The 16,928-nt window shown below is 37.2% G+C and overlaps 1 protein-coding gene across 3 annotated transcripts; it reads left to right on the top strand.

The window, feature by feature from the left end:
- The first annotated feature begins 1,932 nt into the window (after nt 1–1,932).
- LOC127658320 (uncharacterized) lies at nt 1,933–15,135 on the top strand. Of its 3 annotated transcripts, XM_052147550.1 has the most exons (10): nt 1,937–2,058; nt 2,633–2,657; nt 2,737–2,840; nt 3,742–3,829; nt 6,218–6,447; nt 6,656–6,841; nt 10,734–10,866; nt 11,003–11,147; nt 12,452–12,688; nt 14,102–15,135. In XM_052147550.1, exons 3-10 carry the CDS (start codon nt 2,766–2,768, stop codon nt 14,157–14,159), a joined length of 1,152 nt encoding a protein of 383 aa, XP_052003510.1. In that variant the 5' UTR covers nt 1,937–2,058; nt 2,633–2,657; nt 2,737–2,765; the 3' UTR covers nt 14,160–15,135. The 3 variants fall into 3 exon arrangements, with proteins under 3 accessions (XP_052003511.1, XP_052003510.1, XP_052003512.1); XM_052147551.1 differs by lacking the exon at nt 2,633–2,657 and having other exon boundaries at nt 1,933–2,058; XM_052147552.1 differs by lacking the exon at nt 6,656–6,841.
- The last annotated feature ends 1,793 nt before the right edge of the window (nt 15,136–16,928 follow it).

Raw genomic sequence — 16,928 nt, forward strand, 5'->3', positions numbered from 1 at the left:
CGGGGAGGGGCTCGCTGCCGACTGCCGGGAGCGGGAGAACCACTGCCAGGGGCGGGGGAGACCCCTTCTGTTCCCCAAGAATGCGGTGGGGAATTCCGTCTGCCAGGGGCTGGAGGACAAGGAACAAGCTGCGGTGTATTTTTTTTTCATCTCTCTCTCTCCTCTCTCTCTCACTGCTGCTTCGCGTTGGCCTTTTCCCTCTCGTTTAAATTTTAGAATGAGGGAGGAATGTGGCAGGGCGGAGGGCGGCGCTGGGTCTTGATTCTACACACCCGGTCCCTTATCAGGCTAATCAAGCCTCCGAGAGGGATAAATGCCGACTGCAGAGAATTGTGCGGGAGAAAGAGATCATTTATGGATATCATGTGTGTGTTTGTGTCTTCTGTTTAAGTTTATTATTAAAATATTATTTATATTATCAAGCCAGTTCTCGCCTCCTCCTTTCCATTGAACTACGTTACACTCTATTTCAATTTTGATTTTAAAACCTATGGTCTAGAAACAGGAATATAAAATGAATCCATAAATTTGAAGACAATCTGAATCTTAACTCTAACCCTAATCTAACTTTAACCTAATCCTAACCGTTACCTAACCCTAAACCTAACCTCAACTTTTATTTTAAACATAGCCCCCACTGGACATTTATTCTGGTTGGAGCATAGTTAGTGTTGGAGGGAGGACTGGAGGGAGTGGGGCTGGGTGAGTGGTTGAGTGGTCTCATGGGTGTGCTATGCCATCAGTGGTGAAGGCAATGGCCAAAGTACCACCTTGGGCATTATTGGAGGTGGACAGGCCATCTGGGAGTGGCCGACTGTTCCATTCTGCCTGGCTAGTCTCCTTACCAGTTCAAACTTGGTGAGTAAAGTCTAACAGGATAATGAGCAGGGAATTGGAGTTTAATCTTAACAATGTGCAATTTACATTTTTTTATAGAGGTATTTATAGAGGGAATGTGATTGCGTAGCAGATTAAGATCAGGTGTGAGTGATTAATAGTCCGGGGAGAGAGAATGGAGTGTGGAATGAGAGGGGGAGACCGGTGTGGATGTGACACCAGTATTAAGTAAAAGGAGAGAAGAATATATGGTCAATTATTTTCCATTCTTATAAAATAAAATATTTTTGCCTTCATCTAACCCCAACCGCTAAACCTGACTCTGACCCAAACCCCTAACCTTAACCCCTACTTCTAAATCTACCCATGCCTTAACCTTAGTATTAGTTGCAAATGTGAACGTTGTGAGGATGTTGCAGAAGAACATGTAGTTGCACAGTAAACACAATGTATTGTATGCATTTTAATGTTAGTACATAGTAGTTAAAGACACCTAATATAAACTGCGACCAAACCTTTAAAAAAAAAAATGTTATGCATTTGGCAGACGCTTTTATCCAAAGCGACTTACAGTGCAATTACTTCAGGGACAATCCCCCCAGAACAACCTGGAGTTAAGTGCCTTGCTCAAGGACACAATGGTGGTGGCCGTGGGGAGCGACCTTCTGATTAACAGCCCTGTGCTTTAGCCACTATGCCACCACCACCCACTTTTACAAACAGAAGTTCAGGGTCAGCCTCTCACAGATAGACAACTGTCAGTTTCACGCAGTTGTCTGTACATGAATGTACATTCGGGTTGATCACACTGATCACAAGCAGATACAGCCTTTAACAGTGAAAGTACATCATCAAACAAATGATATTCAACACATCAAACAGAGTCATCTTGTCAGAATGTTGCCTGCTCTAAAGTTTATAGTAATCTAAATGCATTTACATCCTGAAAGTAATGTTGACCACTTTTTCACACTATATTCACAGATATATGGACATGGAAAATTTCGGATCATGTTGTGTTGGGACGCAAGAGAAGCATGCAGCTCAGTCACTAATCAGATTAGACAGGATTATGTCTCCACGCTTTAGGTTTGGTAGCAACAGGTTGGACTGGGAACATGCCACAATCGGACAATCAGCTGAACAGAAAGAAATTTATCTACTGAAGATCGAAACAACAGGATTCATTCATTCATTCAGCCACTGAGACATTTTATCAAGGTATTTACCTGTTTCAATGTGTGAAAGTAAATATCTGTTAGTAGAAGCTAGACAAATTAGGTGTATGCCCACATGGACATGTTTCGCGACATGCCCTCATCCTCAAAAAACATGAACAATAAACAAAGTAAAAGTAAAGACAACCCTGAATTCATTAAATATGTTATATAATTCTAAACTTACTTTAATTCAAGAGATGTTTTAAAAACCTCAATAAATTTGCATATTGTTGTGCCAATGAAGTCGTACATTTCAATGCTTGATTAGAGGGACATTCTTCATTTTGTACCATAAAAATGCAAAAAAATTAGAACAACTGATCTAGTGCATTCAGTTAAAATATTATTGTTGATGAGTGAGTATTGGCATTCTATACTTGCAATGATGTAGCTACTTTTTAACATGTTAGAGTTGTTTTACATCAGTGAGAAAGAGATCTTCACATTTGAGCCCATGTTATTGAGTTTAAATATACTACAGGAAATGAATGAGTACTGTGCCCTGAACTAAGTGTCTGTAGTATATGAAGGTTTACTGTAAGTCTTCTAAGAATAGCTTCTTCTTTTCCTCAAAGTCTCAGCGGTTGGCCGTCCTCTCTGGTGAGTCCTAAAACGCAATAATACTTAACACTATTATTATACACGTATAGAAATGCTTTTTTTAATATATACTTCACAGGCAATAGAGCACCATAAAATGTCCATAAAATGGCTGAATATGTCCTGTGGTCAGCAGCAGTCTGGACATTCAAGAGCCTGTTGTGCACATGGAGGTTTTTCTGGGTGATTATGTCCTCCTCAATTATTGCCAACATTAATACACTCTATTAATAATCATTAAGCAATATCACACAGGAAAGTGGGCTATTGTTCTGTATAGGCCGTGAGGCCACAGTAAATTACAGCTGTCCTGTGGGGGCCGTTCTTCAAAATCTGTGCCTTTTACTATTTTAAAAAGGTGATTTTTAAATATGTATATATATATATATATATATATATATAAAATGAAAATTCTCTCATTATTCACTTACCCTGATGCCATCCCAGATGTGTATGACTGTCTTTTTTCAGCAGAACACAAATGAAGATCTTTAGAAAAATGTTGAAGCTCTGTAGATCCTTATAAATAAGTAAATGGGTGCCTTCAAGCTACTGGTTATTTGATGTTCCAAAAGTCATATTTAGGGAGTATAAAAGTAATCCACAAGTCTCCAGTCAATCAATGAATGTCTTCTGAAGCAAATTGATGGGTTAGTGTAAAATGGGTTTTATGCTGCCTAAATATGCCTTTTGGGCCGTCAAAAAGTAAGCAAATTGATGGCATCCATTTTCTTAAATTATAAGGACCTACAGAGCTTCAACATTTTTCTAAAAATCTTAATTTGTGTTGTTCTGAAGAAAGACAGTCATACACATCTGGGATGGCATCAGGGTAAGTGAAAAATGAGAGAATTTTTGGGTGCACAATTCCTTTAATAAATGGCAGCGTGTCATATCAAGCTAAATTTAATATTTGTAATATATTTTGGAATATAGCAATGCCACTGAAAATGTAACATAGTTGTCAGTTTCCTCTACACAAATGCACTATTTAATTGACTTAAGAGTCTTTAAAATAAGATTAGTGGTATTTTGTCTATTGTGATATTGTTGCATTGCCTAATGTTATCTGTTTGATCTGTAGGTGAGCCCATATTACACTATAAAATCTGCACCATGGACACATCAGGCAGCTGACAGTGATCAGAAACCCCAATCAAAACTCAACACAGGTAACTCTTAAAGCTGAACTGTATACATTTTTCAATGTTAAAACTTTTTCTTCTATCCCGGCTTAATATGCAAAGACAACTATGAATAAACCATTTCTAGGTTCATTTTGTAATGGGTTTGGTGAGAGGAAATACCCAAACGTAGAGTTAAAAAACAAAAACACTTTATTAATGAAACAAAGTCCCATGAGGGGGAAAACAAACTACTCTGAAGGGGAAAAAGTAAACCAGGGAATGGCAAAGGGAAACAGGGCCACCTGGACAGCCCAGGAACAGGAAGGTGATCAGGGTAAACAGGATTCACACATGCAGAACTGACTAGCGAACCAGACACTGGACAGCAAACATGAGGAAACTAAAATAGATAAGCGCAAAGTCAATGTGCATTGCCATGAAGTTTTGGTATTTTGTGCAAGCATGCGCTAAGTCTAGGCGCCAGTGGGTAAAGTGCTAATGGGCTGGATCAAGTGCCATTTAATTCAGAGTTTCTTGTCCCCGTGGTGTCCTATTATTTAGGCTATTCCCTCAAGCACCAGCAATTTCCCTGCCTCTGCTTTTGATATTCCCCCTTCTGGTCATCCAGGGGGACACGTTTTATGCCTGTTTCTAGTCAGACTGAATGCATTTACCATATACAACAGATGGTGCTATTTATTTATTTATTTTTTTATCCCCTTTTGTCCCAGTTTGGCATACCCAATTCCCACTACTTAGTAGATCCTTGTCGTGGCACGGTTACTCACCTCAATCCGGGTGGCGGAGGACAAGTCCCTATTGCCTCCGCTTCTGAGACCATCAATCTGCACATCTTATCACGCGGCTCATGTTGAGGCTCATGCTATTCTCCGCGGTCCACGCACAGTTTATATAACATGCCCCATTGAGAGCGAGAACCACTAATCGCGACCTGTGACCGCGCCAATTTGGTTGTTTAGGAGATCTGGCTGGAGTCACTCAGCACACCCTGGATTTGAACTTGCGACTCCAGGGTGGTAATCAGCATCAATACTCACTGAGCTACCCAGGCCCCAGTAAATGGTGCTATTAAGTAAAGCACTATTACACTTTTGAATTAAAAATATTGACAATCCATTCACATCATTTATTTTTTATGCCCCTCCCGAATAGGTTTCGAAATGAGAAAGTGTACTGTCCAAACAACAATTATAAACACAACTTCTCCCCTTCACTCTGTTCAAATAACAATATTACATGCTTGTGTACCGATTTCCCTAATAAAAAAAAAACATACTGGTTTGTTTCCCTTTTACATGCGTAAATAAATACATAATTGCATTAAATGCTTGTGGAAAAACATGCATTCATCCATACACCACAGCTAGCGTTATTTTAAGTTGTGATGCACGTCTTTTTTCTGGTATCTTCTCACATGATCAACCTGTTCATGCACCCGAAGAACTTGAGAAACAAAAATAATTAGCCTTAACCTGGGATTATTTCAACGGCCGTTTTATAGAAGATAGAAAACGCTAAAATCTTTATACCGCCACGGCTGCACGGGAACACACAAGTCCAGAAAAATAACTAACAGATGGATGATTATCAAATTTGTTATTTGTTTGCTAATGTTAGCCCTGCTGCTAAATATTTGACAGCTTATTTATGTTGATTGTTTAACAAAATGTACAGTTAATAAGAAGTTAATTGTCAATACAGATCTTTATTTTGATTAAATTACAATCAGTTAAACTAATTATTTTCTGTGGTTTTAGTCTACAGTTTAAGAATTTGAGACTGCTTTTGATATGAATTACACCATCGTCTGAATTTCTACATAAAAATTTCAATTATGACATTTACATGCACCCCCCAACCCCATCAGCTGGTAGCCTCCATAATGCTGATAAATACTTGATTTTATCAAACAAAAATGTTAACATGTATAATGTTTAAATAATGTGGCTATACCTTTAAAACTGTGTTTAAGCGTTAATGGACTGGGCACATTCGCTTCCATTTTAAGTGCCTGACTATAATCATGATTTTTGCTTTTCTTTTCCGAAATAAACGAGGGATGAGCCTAAATAGATTTTTGCGGCAACATTAATAGTTTAGTAACAACATTTGACCACAAATGCTGTTGATTTAGCTTAACCTGTATACAATCTGGAACATTCCTTGAAATTCCTAATGTACTATTAAGTCATGTCATTACCTGTCCAGTAGATGGCAGTATTGCTTCTTTGAAGAAGTCACCATATCGCACGCTATACACATCACACATACATACATATATATGTGTGAGTGTGTGTCTGTGTGTGTGTGTCTGTGTGTGTGTGTGTGTGTGTGTGTGTGTTTATGTGAGATTGACTGTGTCCATGTTTCTATGAATCTGTTTTTATTAAAAATATTTAAATGAATCTGTAGTTGCCCATGATGTCAAACATCATGGTGGAACAGATGTAAATGCAGACTCCGGGAAGAAGGCCAGACCAGAGAAGCGTGTCCATCGTGGGCGCACAAGCGCCCTGCACAAGAGACTGCTGACTGCCGAAGGAGAGATTCAGGATCTGAAGGCTGAAATCGCCAATCAGAGAGCATCATGGGAGATGCGCTTCATTGAGCTGCAAAGGCGACAGCATGATCTGAGAGAGCAGGTGTGTGGGGTTAAATACGTTTGCTTTGAAGGCAGATCTTAGGTCATTTTTCTGTCACAACTAGATTTAAAGAAATAGTTCTCCTTGTAAAAAATCTCTTATTTACTAAGCTTCATGTCATTCCAAACCTTTTTTCTTTTTCTCTTTTGTGAAACACAAAAGGAGAAATTGTGCATAACGTACTGGTCGCTCTCTTCCATGCTATTAGAATGAATGGGGACTGAAGCTTTCAAGTTTCAAAAAGGATTCATCAACAAGTGTTGCATATGCTCTATATTTCAAGCCTGCTGAAGTCATACAACAGCTTAGTCCAAGAAACAGACTGAAATTGAAATCTTTATTCACTGATAATCTACAACGAGCTGTTTACCCGAGAACCGCTGCGACCAGATCAGTGAGTCAGTCACGTCAAATCATATCACCAACATGTAGAAGTATTCATTTGTACTTATATATGCCAATAAGTTCCATTTAGTCTTGATAATGATTGTAAACTACAGTTTGATTCATCAGCCAACCAACTGTTTTCTCTTTTCCTTGTGCATCACTTGATTTGCTTAATTTCCTAAATTCTAACATTATTATTATTATTATTATTATTATATGCTACTGTAACGTACCTGTATTCCTATTTAACACTGTTACTCAATCTTCTAAATGACAAATGTATGCACGCTGTTTAGATAACGAGGATAACGGCCACTTCATTAAATTAATTGAGTTAGGAAAAAGAATTAGCAGCACCTTGGGTTGCAATACTTACAAAACTACCATCACTGAGTGAAAGGTTTATGTGATGTGACATCACAGTTCATCATTAAACACTAATAGCATCTTGCATGTCTAGACAGATTAGCTTGAATGCAAATTTTCCCAGCATGAGTGGTTTGCCTCCGTCACTCAGGTTTCCCACGGTTATGGAAAACCTGGAAATATCAGGGAATTGTTTTACAGGCCTGGAGTCATGTGAATTCAAAAAATGCTAAAAGGCATGGAAAAATCATGAATATTTATTTATGTATATAGTGAATGTAGATTTTTTGCGTAGCTCTGCTGTAATATATTTATGGCAGGTATTGTTCTGCGTGGAGTAAAATTTGTTCGCAAGCCATAGTGTTGTCTGATCTGAGCTCAAGTCGCTCTTTTGAGTCAGTTCTTTTCAATGATTCAGTCAAATCCGTTTAAATAATTCATAAGCTGATCGATCCGAATCAAAATGCTTTTTAGAAATTCTTATCCAGTCAAGACAAGCCACTGGAAAGCTCATGGAAAAGTCATGAAAAATCAATGAAAAAGTCAAAAAGGTGGCATAATTAAATGCATCAAAACCAGCAACTTAAAAGAACATAGAAAAATAGAACAGAACTTTTCATGAACTTTTAAGATATGATTGTGACAGTGGAACTACAGTATATATTTTATAAACTGTGTATATATATATATATATATATATATATATATATATATATATATATATATTATTTTATTTTGGTCATGACGTGTTGCTGCTTCTGCTTTCTACTTAAGGAAATGAATTATCCACAGATGCTTGTTCATGCAATATAGAAGTCATCGGCAGTACATCTGTGGTTTTCAACTGGTGATATTTGCTGATAGAGTGAATAAAAATAAGGTCACAGGTCTTTTCTGATAGGGTCAGAGAAAGCAGGGATAAAACAACGTTTAATGCAAATAATAAAAATGCAACTAACCTTATAGCCTTGCATAGATAGGATAACAAAATAAATAGGCTTAACAACTTTTGAGAGGGAGGAGAAAATGTGTCACAAATCCGTTGTTGTTGACGTCAAAGGCTGTGCGTGCAATCAAACTCTACAGTATTTTGGCACAAATGCATTTTGCCAAATTAGGCAGATGCCAGAATGGACAGGTTTTGTGACAGTCCTCAAATACCATGAACAAATCTATGTAATATAATGTCAAATAAAATACGACCCAAACATCATTAAATACAGGTGCATTTGCAGTGTGGAAAATAAGCATGGTTTGTTCCAACATGTTTGTGGTGAATTATAAACCATCAAATGCAGGAGTCATTTAAAAATCAAACCATTAAAATGTTCTTATTCTGATTCCTTAATGGTTCCAATGACAGCTCTAACTTTTGAGGAAGAACTACTTGCATTTACTGCCTTCAGCAGTCTGTTGTCAGATGATGAGATAAATTCTGATTTTAACAGACAGGAAACAACAAATCATAGATAAACTGAATATGATCCTTGCAAGAAGCCTGTTTAAACAGACTTTTTAAATTACTTGTCAATGATTTCCTTGACAGTGAGATTAATTCATTGACTTCTCTTCAAGGAAGTGTTTTTGATTCACCAAAACAAACTGGGTGTAGTAAACAAGCGAGTCACTGTATCCAGAAGAACCTGCTCATAAGAGTCACCAAAAAAAAATATTTTGTGATGAAGTAAAAATAGCAGAAAAGATTACGTTTTTTTACAAATGAATGTTCTATCTTATAAGTAAATATGATTTATGATTGTTTATTATCTGTACAATGTGTCATCATGTCAATCCTGAAGTAGAAAACCATGTTATATTTATTTGCAAATTGTGTACATTTCAAATGTAAATGCAATAAGTAAATTTAACTTCACTGAATGATTTGAATATTTAATGAGCTTGCATGGTTTCACAGTTTGCAAGTTGATTTACACATTTCTTATTATAAAATGTTGTTGTCCTGTTGTCCCGTTTTGTGAAGTTTGAAGTTTATATTCTTCTCAAAAATTCATGATAATATATATAAACAAATCTGTTCATTGTTACTGTCATCGTATTTTGTACACCAAGTGTTCAAGTCAGGATCTTGTTTCTGTTGCCATTAAAGCAAGGTGATGTAGTTAAATAAACTACATAGCATGCATTAAGCTTCCCTGTAGAAGGCTTCCTTGTGTCATGTGGTACATGACTGAGTACATTAAAAAGCATTGAAAGGTTAGTACACATGGCTTATTTCAGGGCTACATTGATTGAGTAAATTGTACAAAGAGTGAGTAAAATATAATTGAAACTATTATAAAAAGTATTGCAAAGTAAACTTTCTTAAGAATTTCTAATTAAAGCCAATTCGTGTGTAGCATTTAAAGTAAACCCCGCTACAAATGTTTTCGGCATAGGGACTAGGACTTCAGTGGCCTGTGTGTTTTAGGTTGTAGATTCAGTAGAGAGGCAGCGCTGCTGAATTACACTACAGATTTTTTTCTACATCAGTGGAAAAATGCACGTTGAAGAACCGTTAACTGAACTGAAAGTCATTAAAATCTAACGGTTCAGGTAGTTTTTAAAAAATGGAACTGGTTCCCCAAAAATGTTCAGCCTGGTCTCATGAAATTGAAGTGAACATGATAACATTTTTGCAATTACAAAATGTATGTGCTGTATAACACGTTTGGCTGCAGGTTTCCAGTGAAATGTCCAGTTGGGGCCGCCAGAAGCAAGTAAAATGGTGTCGTATTCAGACAAGGTTTTAAGGTGAATTTTAGATTGAATTCTTTTAAAATTAAAACATACCTCCCTACCGTAAAACATTTTGCCCGAACCTAACATTAGTGTTTTCAAATATAAATTAGATATAAAAAAAAAACATATTATCAATGCCTAAACCATTAGACTTTTAAAATGCAGAAGCAAAATAAAAAATCAAAATTTTTGAAGCAACCACATCATTTCGTGCCGCTGCTATGACTCTGTTGTGTCATGTGTCAGCTTAAGTTCATGTCTGGACTTGATCCTCGGTCCTCTGGCTATAAGTGCATCGTTCTATGAAGTGAGCTACCACGTAAGCTAATCATGTTGGAATAAGTGTATATTTGAATGTGGGTCTGTAATAAAAGCATTCAAATGTATTGTTTTTCAAAAGATGCGTTAGAGTAAAAGAGTGTTTATATCATAAAATAGCTGGGTCTGCGTAATGGAGAGGAAAATAAGAATGAATAAAGTCATTATCAGCCATTAAAGTCATGATTTGAGTGAAAGTGAATGAAACACAAAGTTGTTGTAGCACCCCTAGTGTTCATTTCACCAGGAAACTGCTGGGAATTCTACCTGGAGACACGTATAACAAGTTTTGCAAAAATCACGTTTTTATTATGAGACCAGGTTGACATGTTTGTTCAATTTTGTATGCAAACTATTTTGGGTCATCACTTGATGTCCAGTATAAAATCTGGGCCCAGAAGCAAAACCAGTTCTGTCACTGGTTACTTGCAATACTTTGGTAATCCTTTTTACCTTGTGTTATGTGATGTTTTTAGTTGAACTCAGAGATTCTGGTAAGGTCGGGAATGCTCTACAGAGACACTGATTCCGAGGAATTAGACGAGGTCTTCACAGAGTCTGGGTTGGAGAATGGATTTGATTGTGAGGAGAAGGAACTCAAATGTTTCAGTAAGAGAATCAGATTCCACAATAGAGCAGAATCTTCTCACTGTATATGGTGTCAAATCTTCCCTTTTGAGAGAAGAAATAAAAAATTGTATTTGCTTAAACTGACAAAGGACCAAACCTTCCGACTTTTCCGCAGGTGGCCTCAGACAAATACACCAGCAAAAGGGATCTGATTTGGGATTGTTTAGAGATGATGTTGACCAAAATAGCCTGTGTGGCAGTCAAATGTCCTGCCCATTAGCTCTTGGCTCCAGAACCACCTCTTTCATGTCTAACACCAGGTATGAGGATTCATCTTTCATGGTGCTTCAAGCTTTGTGTTCCTGTAGCTCAACTGGTAGAAAATTGTATAAAGTGAACATGTTCGTTCATGCTATGCTTTGTTAAATACACTGACTTAGCAGTGCTGTTGTTCCAGGATTTGGCTATATTGCTTAAAGGGTTTGTTTACCCAAAAATGAAAATCTCTCATGATTTACTCATCCTCATGCCATCCCAGATGTGTAAGACTTTCTTTCTTAAGCAGAACACAAACAAATATTTTTAGAAGAATGTCTACAGTTCTGTAGGTCCATACAATGCAAGTGAATGGTGAGTCAGCACTTAAAGCTTCAAAATGCGCAGACAGTCATATTGGCATATGTAGCCACGGGACTGTTATTGTAATCAGAAGGCACTTGCTGTTACAAAGCAAAGTTTAGTTTAAGATGTGAGATGGGTAAGTAGTTTATATGCTAGTTCAGTGGTCCCTGACATATACTGTATGAATTTGGTTGCTTAGGAGACCTAGCTGGAGTCACTAAGGATGCCCTGGATTTGAACTCGCAACTCCAGGGGTGGTAGACAGCGTCAATACTCGCTGAGCTACACAGGCCCCAAAAGATTAGGTTTATAAGGTTAAGGCTCTATCTGAAAAACTGACCTCCCTACACTAAACCTTAAACCTAAACCAAACGATAATGTCAGAAATGCAAACGCAAGATGAAAAACACAATTGCTGAAGCAACCACATCATTTTGTGTTGCTTCTATGACTCTTTTGGACCATGTGTCGAATCGCATGCTCTTTAGGACTCATACCCACGTGGTCCTTTACATCGCAAGTACAATGCTCTATCAGTTGAGCTACCATGCAGTTGAATCACTCTCGAAAAACCTTGTAAATGTAGCTGTTTATGTAACACAGACATTAAAATGATCACCTTACAATTCATGCGCTATAGTAAAAGTGTTTAGATGTCATAAGAGAGCATTGTGTGAGGAACAGATTGAAAAGTGTTTATGAACTGAAAATCTGTCGTTTTACTCATGATTTGTTTGAAAGTCAATAAATGTCTTTGGGAGCTGCGATACACTCAACGAGCCACGTAAAAATCATTTCGTGAAAAAGTAGGTACACTAACATGCTGTTATGAAACCAGGTCAGTGCATCTAATGGACTTTTTGTAATTCCATCAAGAAACCCCTTAGGGTTTGCAAACTCCCAGTTGTGAAACTCTTTGTTAGTCAATGATACACCTCTCATCAGATACTGTGATGTCCAACTCTATATGCCACATGTATGCTCACAACACTTCTTCCTTTAGTGTAAGGTCTTGGAGGAGTGGAGGACCTCATCGAGTTTTTGTACCCCACTCACCCCTGGACCTGAAGATTGGGCACAGGGTCCGCATCATGCTACCATCTGGACGGACCAGTACTGGTACTTTACGCTACCTGGGCTGCATGCAGAACTCCCCTGACTTTTATCTTGGTGTGGAACTGGAGTTGGCTGATAATGGGCAATATGACGGAACCTATGAAGGACAGCGCTACTTTGACTGGTATGACAATATTTATTGCGTTCAAGTTCAGTGGATGGCACCCTGCAGAAAAGGCCTGTTTAGACCTGCATGAATGTCTAGACTGGTTTAAGATGGTTAGTGCTGGTTGGGTGCTGGTCTTCCTGGTGGAATAGAGTAACCAACCTTAAGTTTCTATTTGTACTTGAATAGAACCCATGAAAATCACTTTTGTTAGTTTAACCTTATGTAGTCAGGTCTATTCAATCAATGGAAATCACATTTTTGCCTGGAGGAAAACCTGTTAGATTTCAACACATTTTTTTTGTGTTACCTGACAAAACATCAGTGTAACACTATACATTAATGTAGCATTTGTTAATGGTTTATAAAGGGGTTCATAAATTACTAATAAATAATTTACAAATTCATTATATATCATTGATATGCGGTTATAATAACATAAATGAAAGGCTGACTTTCATGCAAAACTTTCCAAATAATATTTTAACTTACATGTTATAAATTCTTAATAATTACTTATTCATACTTGTATAAAAACAATTATGCAAATTCATGGTTTATGTCACAATGCAGCAAAAAAATAGACAATTATAGTGAGATCAAAAGGAGGGATTATGTCATTTTGTGTTTCTATTCATGATTAATGTCTTGACTCACTTTCCTTGACATGTTTATGTGAAAATAATGGTGTTACTCTGAGTGTTATCACAACTTAACTAGTTCTAGATACCTAAAGTCCTCTACAAAAACACCTTTCAGCTCTTCATGCTCATTCACAGCATATATCATATAATAAAATCTGATGACCATTACAACATACTGAACTTTATGTACATAGGTTACTAATGTTGGCAACTCCTTAATGTAAAGTGGACACATGTGGAGCATTTATTAAGATATATTTTCATAAGTAACTAATATTGAATAAGTGTTATTAAGCATTGCATAACATGTCAGGTAAAATGATTAAATGTATTACATGAAAGTTTCCCTTATTATTCATCTTGTTATAATCTTGTATCAATGAATAATAATGCATTTGTAAATGAGTTATTGATCATTAATTAACCCCTTTATAAACCGTTAACATATGGCTCATTATTGTAGTGTTACCAACATAATGTAATGCAGTGCATGCTGTTTAACTGCAAAACTTTGTTGATGTTAGTTGAGCAAGAAAGTCTTGCTGGTTAAGCTATAGTTAATAAGTTTTGTGGTAACAATCCAGCACGCCAGTAACCAAAACACAACATATGCAGTCTTTTCAGTGGGGTGTTGCTACTGGATATTTCAATGTTCAGTTTCCATAATGATTTTGATGTTATTTATCAATTGTATCATTTTGAAAGTTTATGGTGAATTTTTCAAGGTACAGCATCTACAATGCTCATTTTTCAGATTTTTCTTTCTCTTTTCCTGCTTTCTCCTCAGTCAACCTGGACATGGAGCATTTATAGCATTCAGTAAATTGCTAATGGCTTGGGAATAGACACTATAACACAGTCTGATGCACTAGTGAAGACTTTGTAGGGCACTTAAGGAAATTCTCACAACAATTTGCTGCATGGATTCATGGATCCTTTAACTCTACTAGTAGAACTATAACCACTTACTGGCAAATTGGTTACCTTACATGTTATCTTACATGGTTGGCTACTTTGTATGCAGTGATAGCAAACCAAAAATGATTGGGAAAGAATGAGATTTTAGATGATGAATCTCTATTCACATGCCTTGCATGTTACGGTGACCTGCTGTTACCTGTTAGTAAGCCTATATGGAATTTCCTTTCTCATTTTTTTTTTGTTAAACTGATAATAAAAGGTTTATTTGGAAGTTCTTTGGAAGTTTCGATTTTTTTTTTTTTTTATGGGGCTGAAAGCATTATCATATTAGATCAAATATTTACAAACAAGAAGCAGATTAGGACTGGTTTTGAAATTCTGTGAAATCTTTGAAGCATTCTACGTTAGTCTGCGGTCACAAATTCCTCATATTCATCTGTCTATTGCCCAAATCTGCTAATGCAAATGAAAGAAACATCCTTTTAAATTGATAAAACTGACTGAAACAGCAATATATATATCAGTTTTGTTCACCGCTGATGCTTTGACCATTTGTACGATTCCTGGATTTAACTCAAAATACCACATATTTATCACATGAGACCGCTCAAGTGTGCTATATAATGAACTGTGAACTCCAGGACACAGTTTTCAAGAGACTGTCTCTGTATATCAAAGAATGTGTTCTGATGTTCCAGGAAAGAGTCTGGACTGCGACATGACGCCTTCTCTCGGAAATCATCAAGATCATGTTAAAACATGTTATCTAACAAACAGATTGCTCCAAGCTGAATTATGATGTTAACAAATGTTTGTTAGCATCTTAACAATGTTGAGTGACTTGTTTATATAAATTCACAAGAAAGACCTTGAGATCACATCACCCACAAGATGTTCTTTGGCCTGTTTAATTTATTTTTGTTGCTAACTTCCTTTTAGGAAAAAAAGGAAATCACATTCCTATGTATTAAGTTACAGAAATAAATAATGATCAACTGATTTACATTTGAGATGCTTTGCATTTTCATAAGTTGCTGTTTTGTCACATGCCAACTTCCTTCTTCCGTGTAGAGACAAATAGACAGAGAAGCAAGTTTATATATATATAAACTCGCTTCTCTGTCTATATATATATATACCAATCACATGGCAGTTGCTTCAATGCATTTAGGGGTGTGGTCCTGGTCAAGACAATCTCCTGAACTCCAAACTGAATGTCAGAATGGGAAAGAAAGGTGATTTAAGCAATTTTGAGCGTGGCATGGTTGTTGGTGCCAGACGGGCCGGTCTAAGTATTTCACAATCTGCTCAGTTACTGGGATTTTCACGCAAAACCATTTCTAGGGTTTACAAAGAATGGTGTGAAAAGGGAAAAACATCCAGTATGCGGCAGTCCTGTGGGCGAAAATGCCTTGTTGATGCTAGAGGTCAGAGGAGAATGGGCCGACTGATTCAAGCTGATAGAAGAGCAACTTTGCCTGAAATAACCACTCAATTTGCAAGAGCTCACCAAAATTGGACAGATGAAGACTGGAAAAATGTTGCCTGGTCTGATGAGTCTCGATTTCTGTTGCGACATTCAGACTAGAGTCAGAATTTGGCGTAAACAGAATGAGAACATGGATCCATCATGCCTTGTTACCACTGTGCAGGCTGGTGGTGGTGGTGTAATGGTGTGGGGGATGTTTTCTTGGCACACTTTAGGCCCCTTAGTGCCAATTGGGCATCGTTTAAATGCCATGGCCTACCTGAGCATTGTTTCTGACCATGTCCATCCCTTTATGGCCACCATGTACCCATCCTCTGATGGCTACTTCCAGCAGGATAATGCAACATGTCACAAAGCTTGAATCATTTCAAATTGGTTTCTTGAACATGACAATGAGTTCACTGTACTAAAATGGCCCCCACAGTCACCAGATCTCAACCCAATAGAGCATCTTTGGGATGTGGTGGAATGGGAGCTTCGTGCACTGGATGTGCATCTCACAAATCTCCATCAACTGCAAGATGCTATCCTATCAATATGGGCCAACATTTCTAAAGAATGCTTTCAGCACCTTGTTGAATCAATGCCACATAGAATTAAGGCAGTTCTGAAGGCGAAAGGGGGTCAAACACAGTATTAGTATGGTGTTTCTAATAATCCTTTAGGTGAGTGTATGTGTATATATATATATATATATATGTGTATATATATATATATATATATATATATATATATATATATATATATATATATATATATAGTTTATCAACGAATGATGACATGCAATTACAGATTTTAACTATAAAATATAAAAAGTTGTATGAACTTAAAAAAAGTCAAGCATGTGATGCTCTTAGAGTGGTGAGACGTGTGCTGCGGAGCTCCTCGTTATTTAGCTCAAACTATTTTAAAACAGTCATAGCCCTTTTTAAAACTGTGCAGAGCTGACCACTCACTTCACACAACCATTGGACACAACCATTGGATCCAACAAGCAAATGAGCCCGAAGATCGACACGGCAAAACAAGACCGTGATTAACGAGCAAGATGGTGATAGCTCGTCAGGTTCAACTGTTCCTAATGAAGCAACGCTGCCGGGGGACATATTTAACTGCATAGTTGAAAAAGTTTCGACCATGCTTGACAACAAGTTGCAGGTGATTCACGACCCTATCTCAGAAATATCAGGCAAGTTGGACAATA

The sequence above is a fragment of the Xyrauchen texanus genome, chromosome 17 (assembly GCF_025860055.1).
Source record: "Xyrauchen texanus isolate HMW12.3.18 chromosome 17, RBS_HiC_50CHRs, whole genome shotgun sequence".
In the NCBI taxonomy this organism is placed as follows: Eukaryota; Metazoa; Chordata; class Actinopteri; order Cypriniformes; family Catostomidae; genus Xyrauchen; species Xyrauchen texanus.

Bases quoted from the DNA above. Each gene is read 5' to 3' on its own strand.
- LOC127658320 (XM_052147551.1), top strand. From the start codon at position 2,766: ATGGCTGAATATGTCCTGTGGTCAGCAGCAGTCTGGACATTCAAGAGC. The intron at 10,867-11,002 runs GTAAGAGAATCA...ACTTTTCCGCAG, and splicing joins GAAGGAACTCAAATGTTTCA to GTGGCCTCAGACAAATACAC. The intron at 12,689-14,101 runs GTATGACAATAT...CTTTCTCCTCAG, and splicing joins GGACAGCGCTACTTTGACTG to TCAACCTGGACATGGAGCAT.